General features: G+C 45.8%; 1 protein-coding gene across 4 annotated transcripts; it reads right to left on the bottom strand.

Annotated features, from left to right (window-relative positions):
- Positions 1–869: 869 nt before the first annotated feature.
- On the bottom strand, positions 870–13806 carry TTC12 (tetratricopeptide repeat domain 12). Of its 4 annotated transcripts, none has more exons than XM_085525893.1 (21): positions 13706–13806; positions 13468–13616; positions 13027–13057; positions 12712–12789; positions 12457–12578; positions 12224–12283; positions 12006–12077; positions 11236–11301; positions 10959–11147; positions 10029–10098; positions 8929–9017; positions 8193–8361; positions 7106–7198; positions 6825–6888; positions 6213–6347; positions 5971–6072; positions 5106–5174; positions 4164–4265; positions 3236–3335; positions 1989–2214; positions 870–1037 (listed from the first exon to the last, which is right to left on the bottom strand). In XM_085525893.1, the coding sequence occupies exons 9-21, from the start codon at positions 11140–11142 to the stop codon at positions 962–964; spliced, it is 1479 nt and encodes a 492-aa protein (XP_085382019.1). In that variant the 5' UTR covers positions 11143–11147; positions 11236–11301; positions 12006–12077; positions 12224–12283; positions 12457–12578; positions 12712–12789; positions 13027–13057; positions 13468–13616; positions 13706–13806; the 3' UTR covers positions 870–961. The 4 variants fall into 4 exon arrangements, 3 of the variants coding, with proteins under 3 accessions (XP_085382019.1, XP_085382018.1, XP_015739711.2); XM_085525892.1 differs by having other exon boundaries at positions 11236–11296; XM_015884225.3 differs by having other exon boundaries at positions 8193–8358; positions 11236–11296.
- Between the last annotated feature and the right edge of the window lie 1020 nt (positions 13807–14826).

Raw genomic sequence — 14826 nt, 5'->3', positions numbered from 1 at the left:
ATCCTCTAAAGCCACGGGGCTTTGATTCACGGATGATTAAAGCACACTTCAGGTGCTTTGCCTTCATGCTAAAGCTCTGTTTTATAGCAGGCAATGAACTTCAGCAATAAAACTGCTCCACTTCAGTGCAGAAAGACAGTTCTTCAGACTGAACTCCTCTTTATATGATTTAAAATGTCTTTTTGGAAGGACGCTTAAGAAGAGCAATGCGTTACTGCCTTTCTTTGCAGGTCACACTTAACTTGGCGCTGCTCTTAATTCGTTATTGACCTCTACAGTAAACACAGACATGGAAAGGATGAACCATTTGTGTTATAGTCTATAACAATTAGAGATGAACACAAGAGGCTATGAGAAAGTCCTTAGGATCAAGAAGGTCAGCAACTGTTTTTACTCCACTCAGATGTAAAGGGTAAAGGGATATGGCCAAATTTGCAAAAGTAATGCTGCTAAATGAGGCCATCCCTAATTCACTCATTAACCTCATTACCATAAGTTATCACTAAGACACGCAGCTCAGTAAATTAGTATGCTAAAAATCAATGTATTTAAGCAGGTGGCATCACACATGCAATATCAAAGCATAATGCAGCCCCCAGGAGACAAGGGATTGTTTCTGTTTTCTTCTAAGCTCTGGGCACTGACTCACACCACAGAGCAGATGACCCATTGTTTGACAATTAAGCAACAAGAAACTTGGCCCTAAGAAGGGGCAGCATCATTTACTGAAGTGAATATGAGCAGAGCAGAAGTTGTTATTTTCAGCTGTTAGCCCAGATAATAAACTATCTTCTTTCTCCTGATACTCATATTGATATCGTTTCTCAGGCTTCTATGTGTGAGCAAACACTCGAAAGCAATTGAAAAGGTTATCTGCTTTGAATGAGCTTTATTAAGAAAAGAAGAAAACATGGAACAGCAAGGGATATGAACAGCATTTATCAAAGCTCTCTGGGGGACGTCAGGAGCTGTGCACGTATTTCATAGAGGAGTTGAGGATGGCCATGCCATTGAGCTCCCGCAGTTGAAAAATATGCCTAAAAAGACAAAGGGAAAGGTTGCTGGGAGGGTGGGAAGTGACTTACAGCAAGATTCTAAGCTCCCACCACTCTGCTACACCCCCTGACCAAACCATCAAGGACTGAATGCCTTGACAGCTCCTGAAGTGACATGACAGAAGGTTTCTAAATGACTATTCCCTGTGAAAAGGAAAGCCAGAGTTCCAAATAATACTTGATAACTGTTCATACAGGTGACACTCTGAACCAACAGAGCAAACCAAATAAGGTTTTCATATCTCTGAAGTGCTTTTCAGAGCTCTGAACAGATCCTTTCCTGCTCATATGGGGTTTCAAATGACACAAGGCACTTCTGGAACTTCAGCATTATACTTTGTGTTATCTGTTGTTTTCTGCAGTGGTTCAGGAGGTACAGAAATGTGCTGGAACTCAGCTCTTTTAACAAGAACACAGCTCTGTGTCCACCTGGCAGTGTGCAGCTAGCTGGGGCTTGGCACGCTCTTGGCAGGCAGCAGCACAGACATTCTGTGCTGACATTTATACTTCTGTTGTGCTTTCATTTCTGACCTCTACAAGCTTAACATCACTCTTCCTCTGTCCATTCTTCCAGCACAAGTAACATGAAACAATATAAAATGAGCTCCTGGAAGCAATTGGAGCAAGAGAAACAAACAATCCTAAAGCAGGACGGTGTGGACAGTACAGCAAGCGGGAATTCCAGCTGAAGGAAGAGTGACTTTTCATAGAACACTTAAACAAGCTGCTCGTCTGCCCTGAACTGCTGCCTTTGCATGGAACTGACCCACACTGGTTTGGTGTTACTGGATTCCTCACTTTCCCAGTTCCCATATGGGTTCACATGTCTGTTTTCCAAGAACTACCGACCAGTAACAACTGGATGGTGCAGGAGAACAACAGAGTTTTATTACCACTGGTTTTGGTGTTTGGTTATTGTTTTTTTTGCAATACCTTGGTTCTGCAACACACAGCTTCCCCAGAGCAATCGCTGCATTCTCCTGCACTGAAGTTCTTGCAGCATCACCACCAGCATGTTTCAACAGAGCCATCACAATGTTGGAATTCAGTAAGGATGTCGCTGCTCCAGGAACGACGAGGCACTGCCCGAGGCAGAAAGCAGCATTTCCCACAATCAATTCACTCTCTGAGTCCAAAAGCTTCAGCAGCACACTGAACTCTGTGAACGAGAAAGATTTCATGCATACAGTGCGCCCAGACTTGCTCAAATAGCACCAATATCATAGAATCCTCTGACATGGCAGGACTGAACGTGCCTCCTTTGCTGCTTGCTGACTAGAGATCTTGTACTGAGGTGGGTTTTATAGCTCAATTCCAACAGGAATGAATCTCCTAGCAGCAGAGCTGTGTCTGGGCTGGCAAAATGACGACTAAAATAGTGACTTTTCAGAAGGTGAATATCCAGAGTTTTGGTGAAAACAAGAGAGAATTTCTCTTGCTATCTGAGGAAATGGAAGCTTCATCTGCAGATGACAGTGAAACTAATTTGGGTGTACAAAAGAAAGATGATGCTCTGAGAGGCTTTTAATGAGTGAAAATCCTTTGGGTTCAAGCAGAGCTACACAAACTGACAATTTCTTGACAGGTTCAACCATTTAGATTGTACTTAAGTATTCCCTGTGGTAACTGCATAAGCATTAATTGAATCTGGATTTTAAAGCAATCTAAGTAGTGTTATACCACACAACTAGAGGAAACGTTAATAACTCAAAAATACTCTGAGACACCCACCTGTCTGATGCTTGCAATCTACCTCCTCACCCTTCTCCTGTTAATATGAGGCCAAATGTTCCTCGAACATAAGTTGGAGGAAACTGTAAGCAACTCCAAGCTCTGGAATTCAGCTAAATACAGCATTACCTTTTAGCCACCAACTTCTGACGTGTAACAGAAATTGGGGCATATTTCCAGAAGTACTATTTTCAAAGTTTTCTGCCCTCACAAAAAAGCATTTCAAACCATTATATGGATGTAAAGAGCAGCTTCTCTAACTCAAGCTTTCTATCTGATGCACATTTGCATCCACACAAATGATGGATTGTTAAGCATTATTTAGAAAACATGACAGAAGTCTTGCAAGAGTAAAACAAGTGTTTATCTCTGTCCTAGAAGGGAAGAAGGTATGTGGATAGTGCTGAGATTCTTGCATTCTGTCTCTAATTAATGAAGCTGTCACTTACTTTTATCTGACTTCACCACCTCTTCTTGGGCTTGTCTGCTACTTCTTGTGCAGATGGAAAGAACCTTTATAGCGTAACTGGATGTGGTCTGTCCTCCAGCCTGGATTTGGAATTAGAATAAAGTGTAAACTAATAAACATACAGTCCATGCCCCAACTTACTCAAGGTTACAAAACCTTGAGTAATGTACCACGAATACAGCTGTTCGCTATGCCTAAGACCATATCCCAAATAAAGACCTCAGAATGAACAGAGACTGGAAAACAGAAGAGAAACCTCTCTTCCCTGTCAGCAGCACACATAGAGAATTCTCTCAGTCTCTGGAGCCCAGTTTGTTTCAAACAGCTCTGGTGCTTGCTAGTTACAAGAGTTAGACTGTTATGTTTCTTCTTAAGGCTGATTTAATCTGTAGGACATCAAGTCTGAGCCATCTGCACAAGGCTGCATGGATACATATCCCATTAGGTGCACAGATACACAGCTAAACAGGGCCTACAGACTACTACATGTATATACTCAGGGACACATTCCTCCCAGGCCTGATTCAGCACTCACTGGTCACCAGAGGAAAGGGTTCCGTGTAAAGTGGTCCAGATTTTATCACCCCAATCTTAAGCTTTAATCAATGGAGCCTGCAGTAGTGGATTCCTGCTTTTGCAGCTCTCCACAAGTAGAGCCATAGGGGCATCCGGCACATGAAGAAACAACTGGAAAATTTGGGATGCAGACTAGAAGGCAGCAGTTAAGCTCCAGACTTGTTGAAATTCTGCTAGAGAGCCCCAGCACTAATGGAATGGATGCAGACACACGTGGAGTGAATGCACAGGTCATTCTCTTCATGAAAGAAGGCTGAACGCAGGAGTAATGTAGGTTTTCTTTAGAGACTTGGAAAGAAAAAAACAAAGTGAAAACAGTGGGATTACTTTACCTTCAGGAATTTGATCATTTTCTTCACCACTCCTCCTTTCACTGCTTCTTCTACTGCCAGTGAGGATGCTGCCAGGATGCGACTCAGCACTCCAGTGGCTCTCTGAGTAAGAAAAGCGTGGGAGAAAAGAGAAAAAAAACCACACATTTATTTGTATGGACAACTTTATTTAAAGAGTTTTCAAATTATTTTGGTTTCGCAGATGGCAGAACAAACCCAAAGTCATTCGAATGACAAAAGGAGGAGTTTACAAAAATGGGATGAAGAACATATTTCGGACGCAGCTTTTTTTGCTGCTTACTGGAAAGTGAGCTCACCACAGTGTCTAAAGGCCCTGATATCGAGGGAGGTGACACCAAACTACAATCAGGACATTCTCTGCATACTTATTTTTTGAAACAAATTCCACTAGCAACAACGCTGAGTCTCTGACAGCACATAAAACAGATCAGAGCAGTTCATGTGAGTTCAGAGAGGTGAAGAGACTCCCAGCTGAGACCACATCTGCTTCCACCCATTTGCCTTGAATAATGACTATATGTGGGAGTTACACACCATCAGTAGGAGTACAATGTCCTAGGAATGATTCACAACAGGAACTATAAAAAGGAACAGCTGTTAAACACCCAAACTGTTCTTGCTCCTTTGCTTCCAGAATGATTTAATGCTTTGCAGTGTAAACCATCCAAAGGATGAAACAATTTGTGCGGGCTTCTACTTTGTAGGTTTCAAGGAAACACCGAACATCTCTTGTATCAACTGGAATACCAAATAATCCAAGTGCTGTGTTATATTTCTTTTTGTTACTCCTACTAGTACTCAACATTTGTTTTCAGCTTCAAAGCCTAACAGAGAGGCTTCCACAGGTCAGGAGTTGGCACTGAAGTGTTCGGGTCTGATTGATAAATGTGATCTTTCTGTACTCCAGAGATATCTACTTACTGTCACAATTCTTCCATCCTGATCCCTGAGGAGGGACATGCATCTGCCACTGATGTCCACTGCAAGGCACTGCAAAACAAAGCCAAGAATTGACAGAAAGCATTCAAGCAGAAATGAACTGACAAATTATGTTACAAATGGAGATGGGGGCACACGTGGCCCTAAGTTAATCACTCTTTAGCAGTTGTTCTTCTTTAATGTTTCTTTAGTTTAAAGTAATTTTGGGATGTGCCAAGCAGCTAAATCATTCCAGAATTGGAGACTGATGCAGAACAAACCATTTGCAACACAATGGCATGGTACCAACTATGTCTTACACTGCATTTGTGTCAAAACTGTGTGTCTGAGGAGAATCATAGAATCATTACAGTCGGAAAAGCCCTGCAGCATCACCTCATCCAACCATCCGCCTACCATCATTAACCCAAGTCCCTCAGTACCACATTTAGATGTCTACACAGGGTGGTGTTAATGGACATTCCTTACATTCTTCTGCTTTTCAGCTTACTTGAACTGTCAAGGATCCTGGCTGGCAACCTTAAATACCAACAAAAATTAACTGAACAGCAGCAAAATCTAATGTTGGAGCCTTAGGAGTACGTCAGCACATGTGCTGTGAAAGAAGGCTGTACATCCACACGGCACAGTCGTGCTCCTCTCCTGGTACAGGCTGTGAGGTTCATGCTGTTCTGTGGCCATTCTCTCCCTCATTCGATCAAATGTTACAATTAAGCTGCAGAACTTTCATGGGGCCCATTTACAGTAACAAGGGAGGAAGGTGCTCCAACTGCTCAAAATATTTTGTATGGCCAAGAAAGCAATCACATCAAGAAAGCTACCAAAGTACACCTCTGGTCCCATTTACCTGGATGACGGAGTTTGATTCAAGCAGTAAGTTCATCATGAGACCCAGCACTGCAAACACGCACTCCCGATATTTGGTTGTGCCAACATCAGCACATCCATCCTATGCACAAAGGAGAGAAAAGCGTGATCAATTCAGACGTTCATCATCACTGGGGGAGGCACACACACATCGCACAGGTGCCATTTTCAGGGGCAGCAGGGAAGAAAACACTGCTGTAGGGAGACACCAAACTTCCTTACCACGAGCTGCAGGCAGGCTTGCCAGCACTCACTGCACTCAGCCATCTGCACTCGGATGGTTGCATCTGCACACAGGTTCCCCATAATGCCAATGCAACATGCAAGGGCTGCCTGGTCCACCAGCTTGGCTGAGGCCTAAAAATGGAAGAGTAGAAGAATAAATTAATAACAAATTATAACATACAGGTGCTTCTACCTCTTTGACTGAGATTTCTGAATCTTTCCCAGAATCATAGAATGATTTGAGTTGGAAGGGACCTCAAAGGCCGCCCGGCGCCACTCCGTGCAGTGCACAGGGACACCCACAGCTCCAGCAGTGCTCAGAGCCCCGTCCAGCCTGACCTTGGCTGTGTGCAGGGACGGGGCACCACCGCCTCTCTGGGCAACCTGTGCCAGTGCCTCACAGCCCTCAGTACCAAACCTCCTTCCTTATCTCCAGTCTCAATCTCCCCTTTTGTAGTCTGAAGCCATTTCCCCTTCTCCTATCACAACAGAACCCCCCAAGGAGTCTGTCTCCTTTCTTCTTACAGTCCCTTTCAATACTGGAAGCAGTTGTCATGAGACACGTTAAAGAAGAACATGTTGGAAACACAGAATTAAGACCTTTCATACCAGCAGTTGGGTGAACAATGGTAAAACAGTTGTGGAAAACATGAGGCGACACTGTGCTTTGAACCTGTTGAGGATAAAGAAAGCCATGTTTGGACAGTTAGAGCTTTAGCACAACAACAACAACAACCAAACAGAGAAAAGCAACAGAACAGCAACATACACAGAAGGTAAACTGAGTAAAGAGGGCAAAATGGCAAAGAAGGCCGGCAGCCTCTATCACAAGGTCATTTAGTATTTACTACTGTAACTGATTAAAAAAATAATGAAAAAGTGCAAGTTACTTTTCTTCTTGAATTAAATCTGACAGGACACTCATGGCACTGCCAGCCCTGGCATCAGTGCTGTTGACGAACATCATCAGTATCTGCAGCCATCTGTTATTAATACATAAAGAGACAAAAAAAACTATATGTCAGCTTTGGCCGAATTATTAAAGACATTTGCAGGGAAGATCACTGTGATGACTGTGTGCTTTAGAAGGACGTGCTGAGCAAACCCCACAGTCCTGGGGGGTGAGTGGGTGTTTTAACTAAAATCTTTACAGGTCTTGGGATGAACATTGCATGTAACACAGTGAAGTCTGTACATCTGTTGGAGAATCTGTACTGTTTATCAACCAGTTTAAACCTCTTATTGCAAAGTAGCACATTAAAATTTTCTCCTCTGCTCAACAGGTTAACTGGGGAATGGTTTTAAACTTGGAAGAGGGTAGATTTAGACTAGATATAGGGAAGAAATTCTTTACTGTGAGGTTGGTAAGACCTCACAACTCTAAACCCAGACTGTGCAGGTTGCCCAGTGGGGTTGTGAATGTCCCCTCCCTGGAAGCATTCAAGGCCAGACTGGATGGGGCTGTGAGCAACCTGGCCTAGGGGGAGGTGTCCCTGCCTATAGCAGGGGGTTGGAATTAGATGATCTTAAAGAGCTCTTCCAACCCAAACCATTCTATGAAGGAAATGGCAGGACAAGAGCTAAGAGCTAATAGGCTTTTTATTCTCCACTTAGCCAGATGAGGAGAGAGCAGCTGCTTGAAAGCATGAGCTATCAAGGGGCAACAATGTAAGCTCTTACTGGAATGCGAGGGACACAGCCTTACTGGTTATAAACCCATAACTATACTTCAAAGTTAAACCTCTTCAGAAAGTGCCTCCTGCTTATCTTCACAGACATCTCCAGGAACAAAGTTTGTTTTCCCCATGCACCTCACTTCCACTTCTGCTCACCTTGGCTTAGGTCTCAACATCACCACGTCCCTTTCAGAAGCCTGTCACCCACCTGCTGCTCTGCTTGATGCTAGTGGAGTGAGCTTTGGACCTCTGCAAGCCCAGGGTTAAGGGAGTCTTACCAAATAATAGTTGCCTTTGTTACCTGGATAGGTCCTGGTGCTTGACCAACAGTCTCCTCCCATTCTCATTATCTGAATAGAGAGCAATTAGTGCCAGTGTCTCCTTTTGGATCTCCAATACACCGGAACACAGCAGTTCCAACAGCTGTGCATTCACATCAGGGTGAGTTAACAGCAGCCGCTGGTTTTCTTCTGAAAAAAGAGGGAATCTAAGCACAGCGTCACAAGTGATGAAATCCCCACCGTCACTCCTGCTCTCACTAACTACACACTTCCTTGTGCATCCACTGGACCCAGCAACACACAAGTCAACAGAGGTGCAGGCACCAAGCCCTCTTTTCCTTGTGGCAGTTTGCACCACTTCACCACTCCATCCCACTCCTGACCTCCCTGCAGACCTCAGAAAACCAACGCCTTAATGCTGATGCCAAAGGAATCCACCCTTCTCAAACAGCACTTCTGCTTTTTACAGGTAGAACTGCTTAAAAAAGACAAAACAAATGTGATCTTAAGAGCCAGCAATAATCACAGGGAATTGACTTCCAGCCCCTTTAGCATATATAAGATGTGCACAGGGCTGGAAACTCAGCCCTGTTCTGAAGCACTACCCAGCAGTGCTTCAACCCCCAAAAAGCTTTGCTGACAGCAAGGCCTAGACCCAAGTGCTCTGGGAAAGCAATGCTTGTACCAAAAAACAACTCTAAACCCAGACTGTGCCATATTACCATGAACAATTATTAATGTTGATCACATCTTTACCATTCCCAGCGCAGACAGCTTGCCAAAGGGAGAGAAGACAAACACAGAGATCCACTTCAGCAGTGCTCTTTCTTTCTGCACAGAAGCTCCTAAATGAGAAATGTTAGCTTGCAAAAGGAACCCAAGGCAGATGAAACAGTGAGGGTTAGATCTTTGGCTGGGGACATTGGGAAAGCCTCACAGCAATGAGGATCTGCCATACAAGCACATAAGCTCGTCAGCTCTAGCAACAGCTCATTAGTTAAACATTTTCAGACGTTGAACCAGACCTGCTTTCCAGACAATCTCCTCCAATGCCAGACTGATGTTCTACTGAACCTACACCACCCCCTGAGCACACACAGAGCTCCTGCAGACAGTAAGCAGCACAAGTGGTGCATTCAGTTCTGCACTGACATGACTGTGGTGAGCCAGGACGTGAGAGCATGGTGCAAATCTAGGAGGACACAGCAGCAGCAAACAACTCTTCCCTTTTCCAACCAGATCACACTGTTCTGAACCAACTTAGTTGTGCCAAATTTTCAGATCACATCTTTTCTGTGGATCTTGCTTGTGTCTGTCATCTACCAGGCAAGAGATCCCTCACGGGACAAAGCTTAGAAAGCAATTGAACTGGATTTGTGTCTTGGTTACCAAAACACCATCTAATGGCTGCCCAGAACACACAGCAGCAGAGAACACAGGTCCCAGAGGGAATCCTCCTCCTCAGTTACAGGACTGAAGAGTTTTACATGTTGCATTGCAGAGCTGAGGTGAGACATTTACTGATGCCCAGCCAGACACACTTAAGGCAACTACACTTTTACATCAGCTGTTTTCTTACAGTAAGCTTTACCAGCTTTGCTCTCACCATTAGAGATAGGGGAACCGCACAGAAATAGGAGATCAGAGACAGGAGCAGAAACTCATGAGTCCACTGAATCCAAGAGAGTCCTATTTGTTTGGGTCAAATACAAGTCAGTCTATTCAGACATTACAACCAGTTATTCCATTATCTTGTGATCATCTGCATTTCGTGAGGCGATTGAGTTTCTTGAAAACAACATAGTCACTTCCTCATGCTATAACGTGCTACTGTTCTCTTCTGGAACTTCTCTTACCGTCTTATGACCTTGTTGTCATTGATGATACTGAACCCATTGTTTGTTCTAAATAAAGTTTGCTCAGTGCCTGAAAAGAGGCAGAGAGAAACAAGTCAGCTCCGTGAGCCATCTGGCCGACTCACCATGATGAAGGCAGACACCTGCTCTGCTGCAACACAGCGTTGAAGGAAAAGGTCACTGGATCAACAGCTTTGGGGAAAGGAGGTTTGCATTGTGAAAAGAGGGGAAAAACTTCAAGAGCGCTTGAAGCAGAAACAGCTTTGAAGTGGAAGACCACTCTAATTGATGCCTGGTGCAGTGGAGAATGATTGACTTCATTTTCAAGAGTTTTTATGAGGACTTAAACAGGAGACTGGCCTTGCAAATCATTGTTCTTCAACAGAGAACTGCTAACTTTTCAAAAGTAATTTGAGACCTCTTAAATTATAGTGACAGGACAAGGAGGAATGGCTTTAAAGTGAAAGAGGGGAGCTGTGGGTTAAATATGAGGAAACAATCCTTTCCTCAGAGGGCGGTGAGGTGCTGGCACTGCTGCCCAGAGAGCTGTGGGTGCCCCATCCCTGCAGGCACTCAAGGCCAGGTGGGATGGGGCCCTGGGCAGCCTGAGCTGGTGGGGGCAGCCCTGCCCATGGCTGGGGGTGGCACTGGGTGGGCTTTGAGGTCCTCTCCAACCTGAGCCATTCTATAGTTCTATGACATGACCAAATCCTTAAGAAGTATCAACAGCTCAGCTACAGAATTGGTTTAGCTATAAAAAGAAACATGGAAACATCCACTGTACATAAACGCTGAAATAGCAAACACCATTTGTTGTATTTTTTTTTTAAAACAGGAATAGGTTTTTGGTCTTTCAAAAACTATTGCAGTCATATTCATCCTCCCAGGTTACAAACCCCCACAGAAACAAGTTTTGCATCACACACTCACACTCCTTTATGGCTCCTGTCAGAACCTGGATCCCTCCCATGTAGTAGAGGATATTCTGGTCAGGCCTGTCGAGTTTCTGCAGCAGATCTTTAATAGACAGAGCTGCATGTTCTCTGGACTGAAATGCTTTCATCGCTCTGTCTTCCTCTTGCATTCTTTTTTCCTCCAAGTTAACCTCGTTCATGCAATCTTGGAAAGCAAAAGAAATCAAAGGAAGTTAACAAAATGTTCTGATCAGAAACCAAGCGACAAGAGTAGCAAAACTGACATTCCTTACCTTTAAATAAACTTTCCTTTTGGGGATCAAGCTGTAAGAGCTTCTGGTAGCACTCCCTGGACTTAACTCAGGAAAGAAACAGGCTCTTATGTTCAAAGAAGAATAAGGAGGTTCCAACATCCCTGCCTGTCAGTTCCTGGCCTACAAGACTCTAAAAGTCTGAGGAAAAATATTTCCAGAACGAGGCAAACCAAAGCTTTGATATTCCATTATTATAGCAGTTTTTAGCTCCCATCAGGACTTCAGACATGGATATGGAGCTGGATCATTTGCTTGACATTCAGCATCACAGAAAGAAAAAGAAATGCTATCACTCCCAATGGCACCTTTCACCTTAACAGTTCACTTACTCCAAAATGCAGGGAGGTTTTCTCCTTCAGAGGTGACATGCAGTCACTTCTTATTGCTTTGCAGTTTAATACCATCGCTGCACAGAGCAATTTAGGATAAAAGAGAAGAAATACACTTTGCTCATTTGTCACCAAGTGGCGACAAATCCCCACCAGATAAAGCACTGAGCACAGCACTGCCTCTGCCTGCAGGCCGACAGTGCAGCTGCCACACATCCTGAGCAGACCATCAGAAAGGACACAAGATGTAGAAAGAAGAGCAGGTCTGAGAATTATTTGTCTTTGCAGGAGGACAGAATTTCTTTTGAGCTCCATGTACACATCTGTCTGATGCAAAACGCAACAGATCAGTCCCTTTCACTCACAACATCACATCAAAATCATAGGAATGGTCTAGCAGAGAAGAATTCGTCAACTCACCTCATCATAGTGCTTCAGCGCCAGGTGAGCTTTCCCCATTAAAAAATAGGCTTTAATGCACTTTGCATTGCACTGTGTTAAAAAAGGAATTTTACACAAAGTCTTTAGAAGCTTCAAATATCTCCCCCCGGAACATTCTCCCCTCCATTACCATGTCATTTCCATACTGTCAGCTGCTCAGAAACACTTCTGAGCACAGAACAACACACTGAACGTACCTTTAATGCCCACTCGCAATCACCAATGGCTTTTCCATATTCATGCATCCTCAGGTAGGCCTGAAATACAGCCAACAAAGTCCCTTTTCTAAGCCTCAGTGTCAAGCAACACCCATCACCTCTTGTGAAACTCCCACAGGAAGCAGAACCATCCTTTTCAGGCTCTGTGCCACTAACAGAACACCAAGAGTTGTATTCTAGTCAGCGTGCCAGCAGCTCACTCCCTCACTGACCTGTGCTCTGTTGGTGTACAGCTCCGGCATGTCCTTCAGCTTCTGTAGTCCATCAGTGTACTTCTGGGCAGCTGTGCTGTAGTCCCCTTTCCTGAAGGCAACGTTCCCTTCCTCCTTCAGAGCTGTAGAACAATACACACACACTCCAAGTAACACATCTGCATTTGTTTTGCCCCCATGCAGTGACACATCCCAAAGCACATAGCAGCTGGGTACCTCCAGAAGGCATTAGCTGGAGGAGCCCCATGTGATTACCATTTGCTAAGCGCTCATTTCTCTTCCTTCGTTTAGCTCGTTCTTTTGCATCCTTCTCCAGAGCAGCCAGGAAGGCCTCTGAGAGCCAGGACGAGAGTTGGTGGCATTTATGTTAGGAAAGATTAACAAAGAAAAGTTTACTTTGTTAAAAATCAAACTGCATGTAAGAATCAAAAGTCACTTCTAAGGTGCATCTGGACCACTTCTCTACAAAGAATCACAGAATTCATAGAGCTGGAAGGGACCTTTAAATGTGGTCTAGTCCATCTCCCCTGACAGAAGGGGTGCTGAAGGCTGCAGGGAGCACTGCCTTACCTGTGTGCACTGCCTCTGCATTCACAGAATCCTAAAAAAAAAGAGAAATAAAGCACATGTAGGTTTGCATATGGATAATTCAGTGCAATCCAGGGAAGCAATGGAACAGGTGGAGCTTAAAAGCAGGAGGGGATACACTTTTTACATGGTCTGACAGGGACAGGACAAGGGGGAATGGCTTTAAATTGAAAGAGGGAGCTGTGGGTTAGATGTGAGGAAACAATCCTTTCCTCAGAGGGCGGTGAGGCGCTGGCACTGCTGCCCAGAGAGCTGTGGGTGCCCCATCCCTGCAGGCACTCAAGGCCAGGTGGGATGGGGCCCTGGGCAGCCTGAGCTGGTGGGGGCAGCCCTGCCCATGGCCGGGGGTGGCACTGGGTGGGCTCTGAGGTCCCGTTATCGCCGCAGTTGTTCAGCATTATGGCGGCCCACAGGGGCACGAACCCGTCCGGGATCACGGCGGTTGTTGATGACCGTCCTGTCCGCCGCTCTCTTCTCGCTGTCCGGCCGCTCTCGGAGCCGTCGGTCCGTCTCGGCGATGGCCGCGTCCCGCACAGCGGTGTCCGCAGAGCTCAAGCCCTGCACTAGGCGGCCTGCGGAGACCCGAGGAAGAGGCGGACGCGGATTTTTCCATTTCCCCTTCCCTCTCCCGCCCGTTTCACCCACCCGCTGCCGCACTCACTGATATCGTCCACGCGGCTCAGGAAGCGCTGGAAATCCTCCTCCTCCTGCGGGTCGGACAAGGCCGCCATGGCGGGAGGCCGCAAGTTGCGCAGCGTCTGCGGTGTCCCAGGGATACCACGCTGTTGGCGTAACGACAGAGCGAAGGTAGCGTGGGGGGGTCCCGCCCGCCCCCCGCCCGCCGCCATTTTGCGTTGTCAGCCCGCAGCGCTGCCTTGTGGAGCTGTTTGTGTTCGTGCCGGGCACGCAGAGACGGCAGAGCTCTGTGTGGGATAACAGGTGTTGCAGCTCAATAAACGTACCAGTGTTACCTTCTGTGTGCAGTTCCAGCCACCAAGGGCTGACACAAGGCAGAGCTCTCAGCTTCTCAGTCTGTGTGCTGGGAAATCACAGAATCATCATCGTCCACCTGCCACCAGTGTTGCCCACTGACCACATCCCTCAGTGCCACATCTCCGTGTGTCCTAACACCTCCCTGTGCAGCCTGTGCCCGTGTCTGGTCACATTTCTGGAGCTGCTTTTCCTCATGTCCAACCTGAACCTCCCCTGGAGCAATTTGAGGCCATTCTGTCTGATCCTATTGCTGTGGGAAGAGGCCGACCCCCACCTCAGCACAACCTGTCAGGGAGTCAGAGAGCAATGGAGCCTCCCCTGAGCCTCCCCTTCTCCACCCTGAACAATCCCAGCTCCCTCAGCCGCTCCCCATAAGACCCCATTGAGCTCCAGACCCCTCACAGCTCTGTTCCCTTCTCTGCGGGGCCTCCATGTCTGTATTGCAGCGAGGGGCCCAACGCTGAACACAGCACTGAGCTACGGCCTAACTAACCCTCAGGCAGATCCATACTTTCCCCAGTGTCGTGTTGTCTGCAAACTTATTGTGGATGCACTCAATGCCCTCATCCAGCTCATCAATAAAGGTATTGAACAGGGCAGGCCCAGCACTGACCCCTGTGGAACACCACAGTGCCCTGAAAACACTCCTCACTGTGGTACCCATTGCTCCAGAATTGCTCCATACACCATTCCTGACATCTGAAGAAGTGCAGACTGCAGCCATGAGGTTTTTTTTTTGTTGGTATTTTTTTTCTTGTCGTTTTTATTTGAACACAGTTTTCTGACAGA

Source organism: Coturnix japonica, chromosome 34 (assembly GCF_054131305.1).
Source record: "Coturnix japonica strain WE chromosome 34, WE-NBRP24, whole genome shotgun sequence".
Taxonomy (NCBI): Eukaryota; Metazoa; Chordata; class Aves; order Galliformes; family Phasianidae; genus Coturnix; species Coturnix japonica.
This window is presented reverse-complemented; position numbering and strand designations above follow the sequence as displayed.

Bases quoted from the DNA above. Each gene is read 5' to 3' on its own strand.
- TTC12 (XM_085525892.1), bottom strand. From the start codon at position 13,775: ATGGCGGCCTTGTCCGACCCGCAGGAGGAGGAGGATTTCCAGCGCTTC. The intron at 12,579-12,711 runs GTAATCACATGG...ATTGTTCTACAG, and splicing joins AAATGAGCGCTTAGCAAATG to CTCTGAAGGAGGAAGGGAAC. The intron at 5,175-5,970 runs GTAAATGGGACC...TTTGTTTTGCAG, and splicing joins AATCAAACTCCGTCATCCAG to TGCCTTGCAGTGGACATCAG.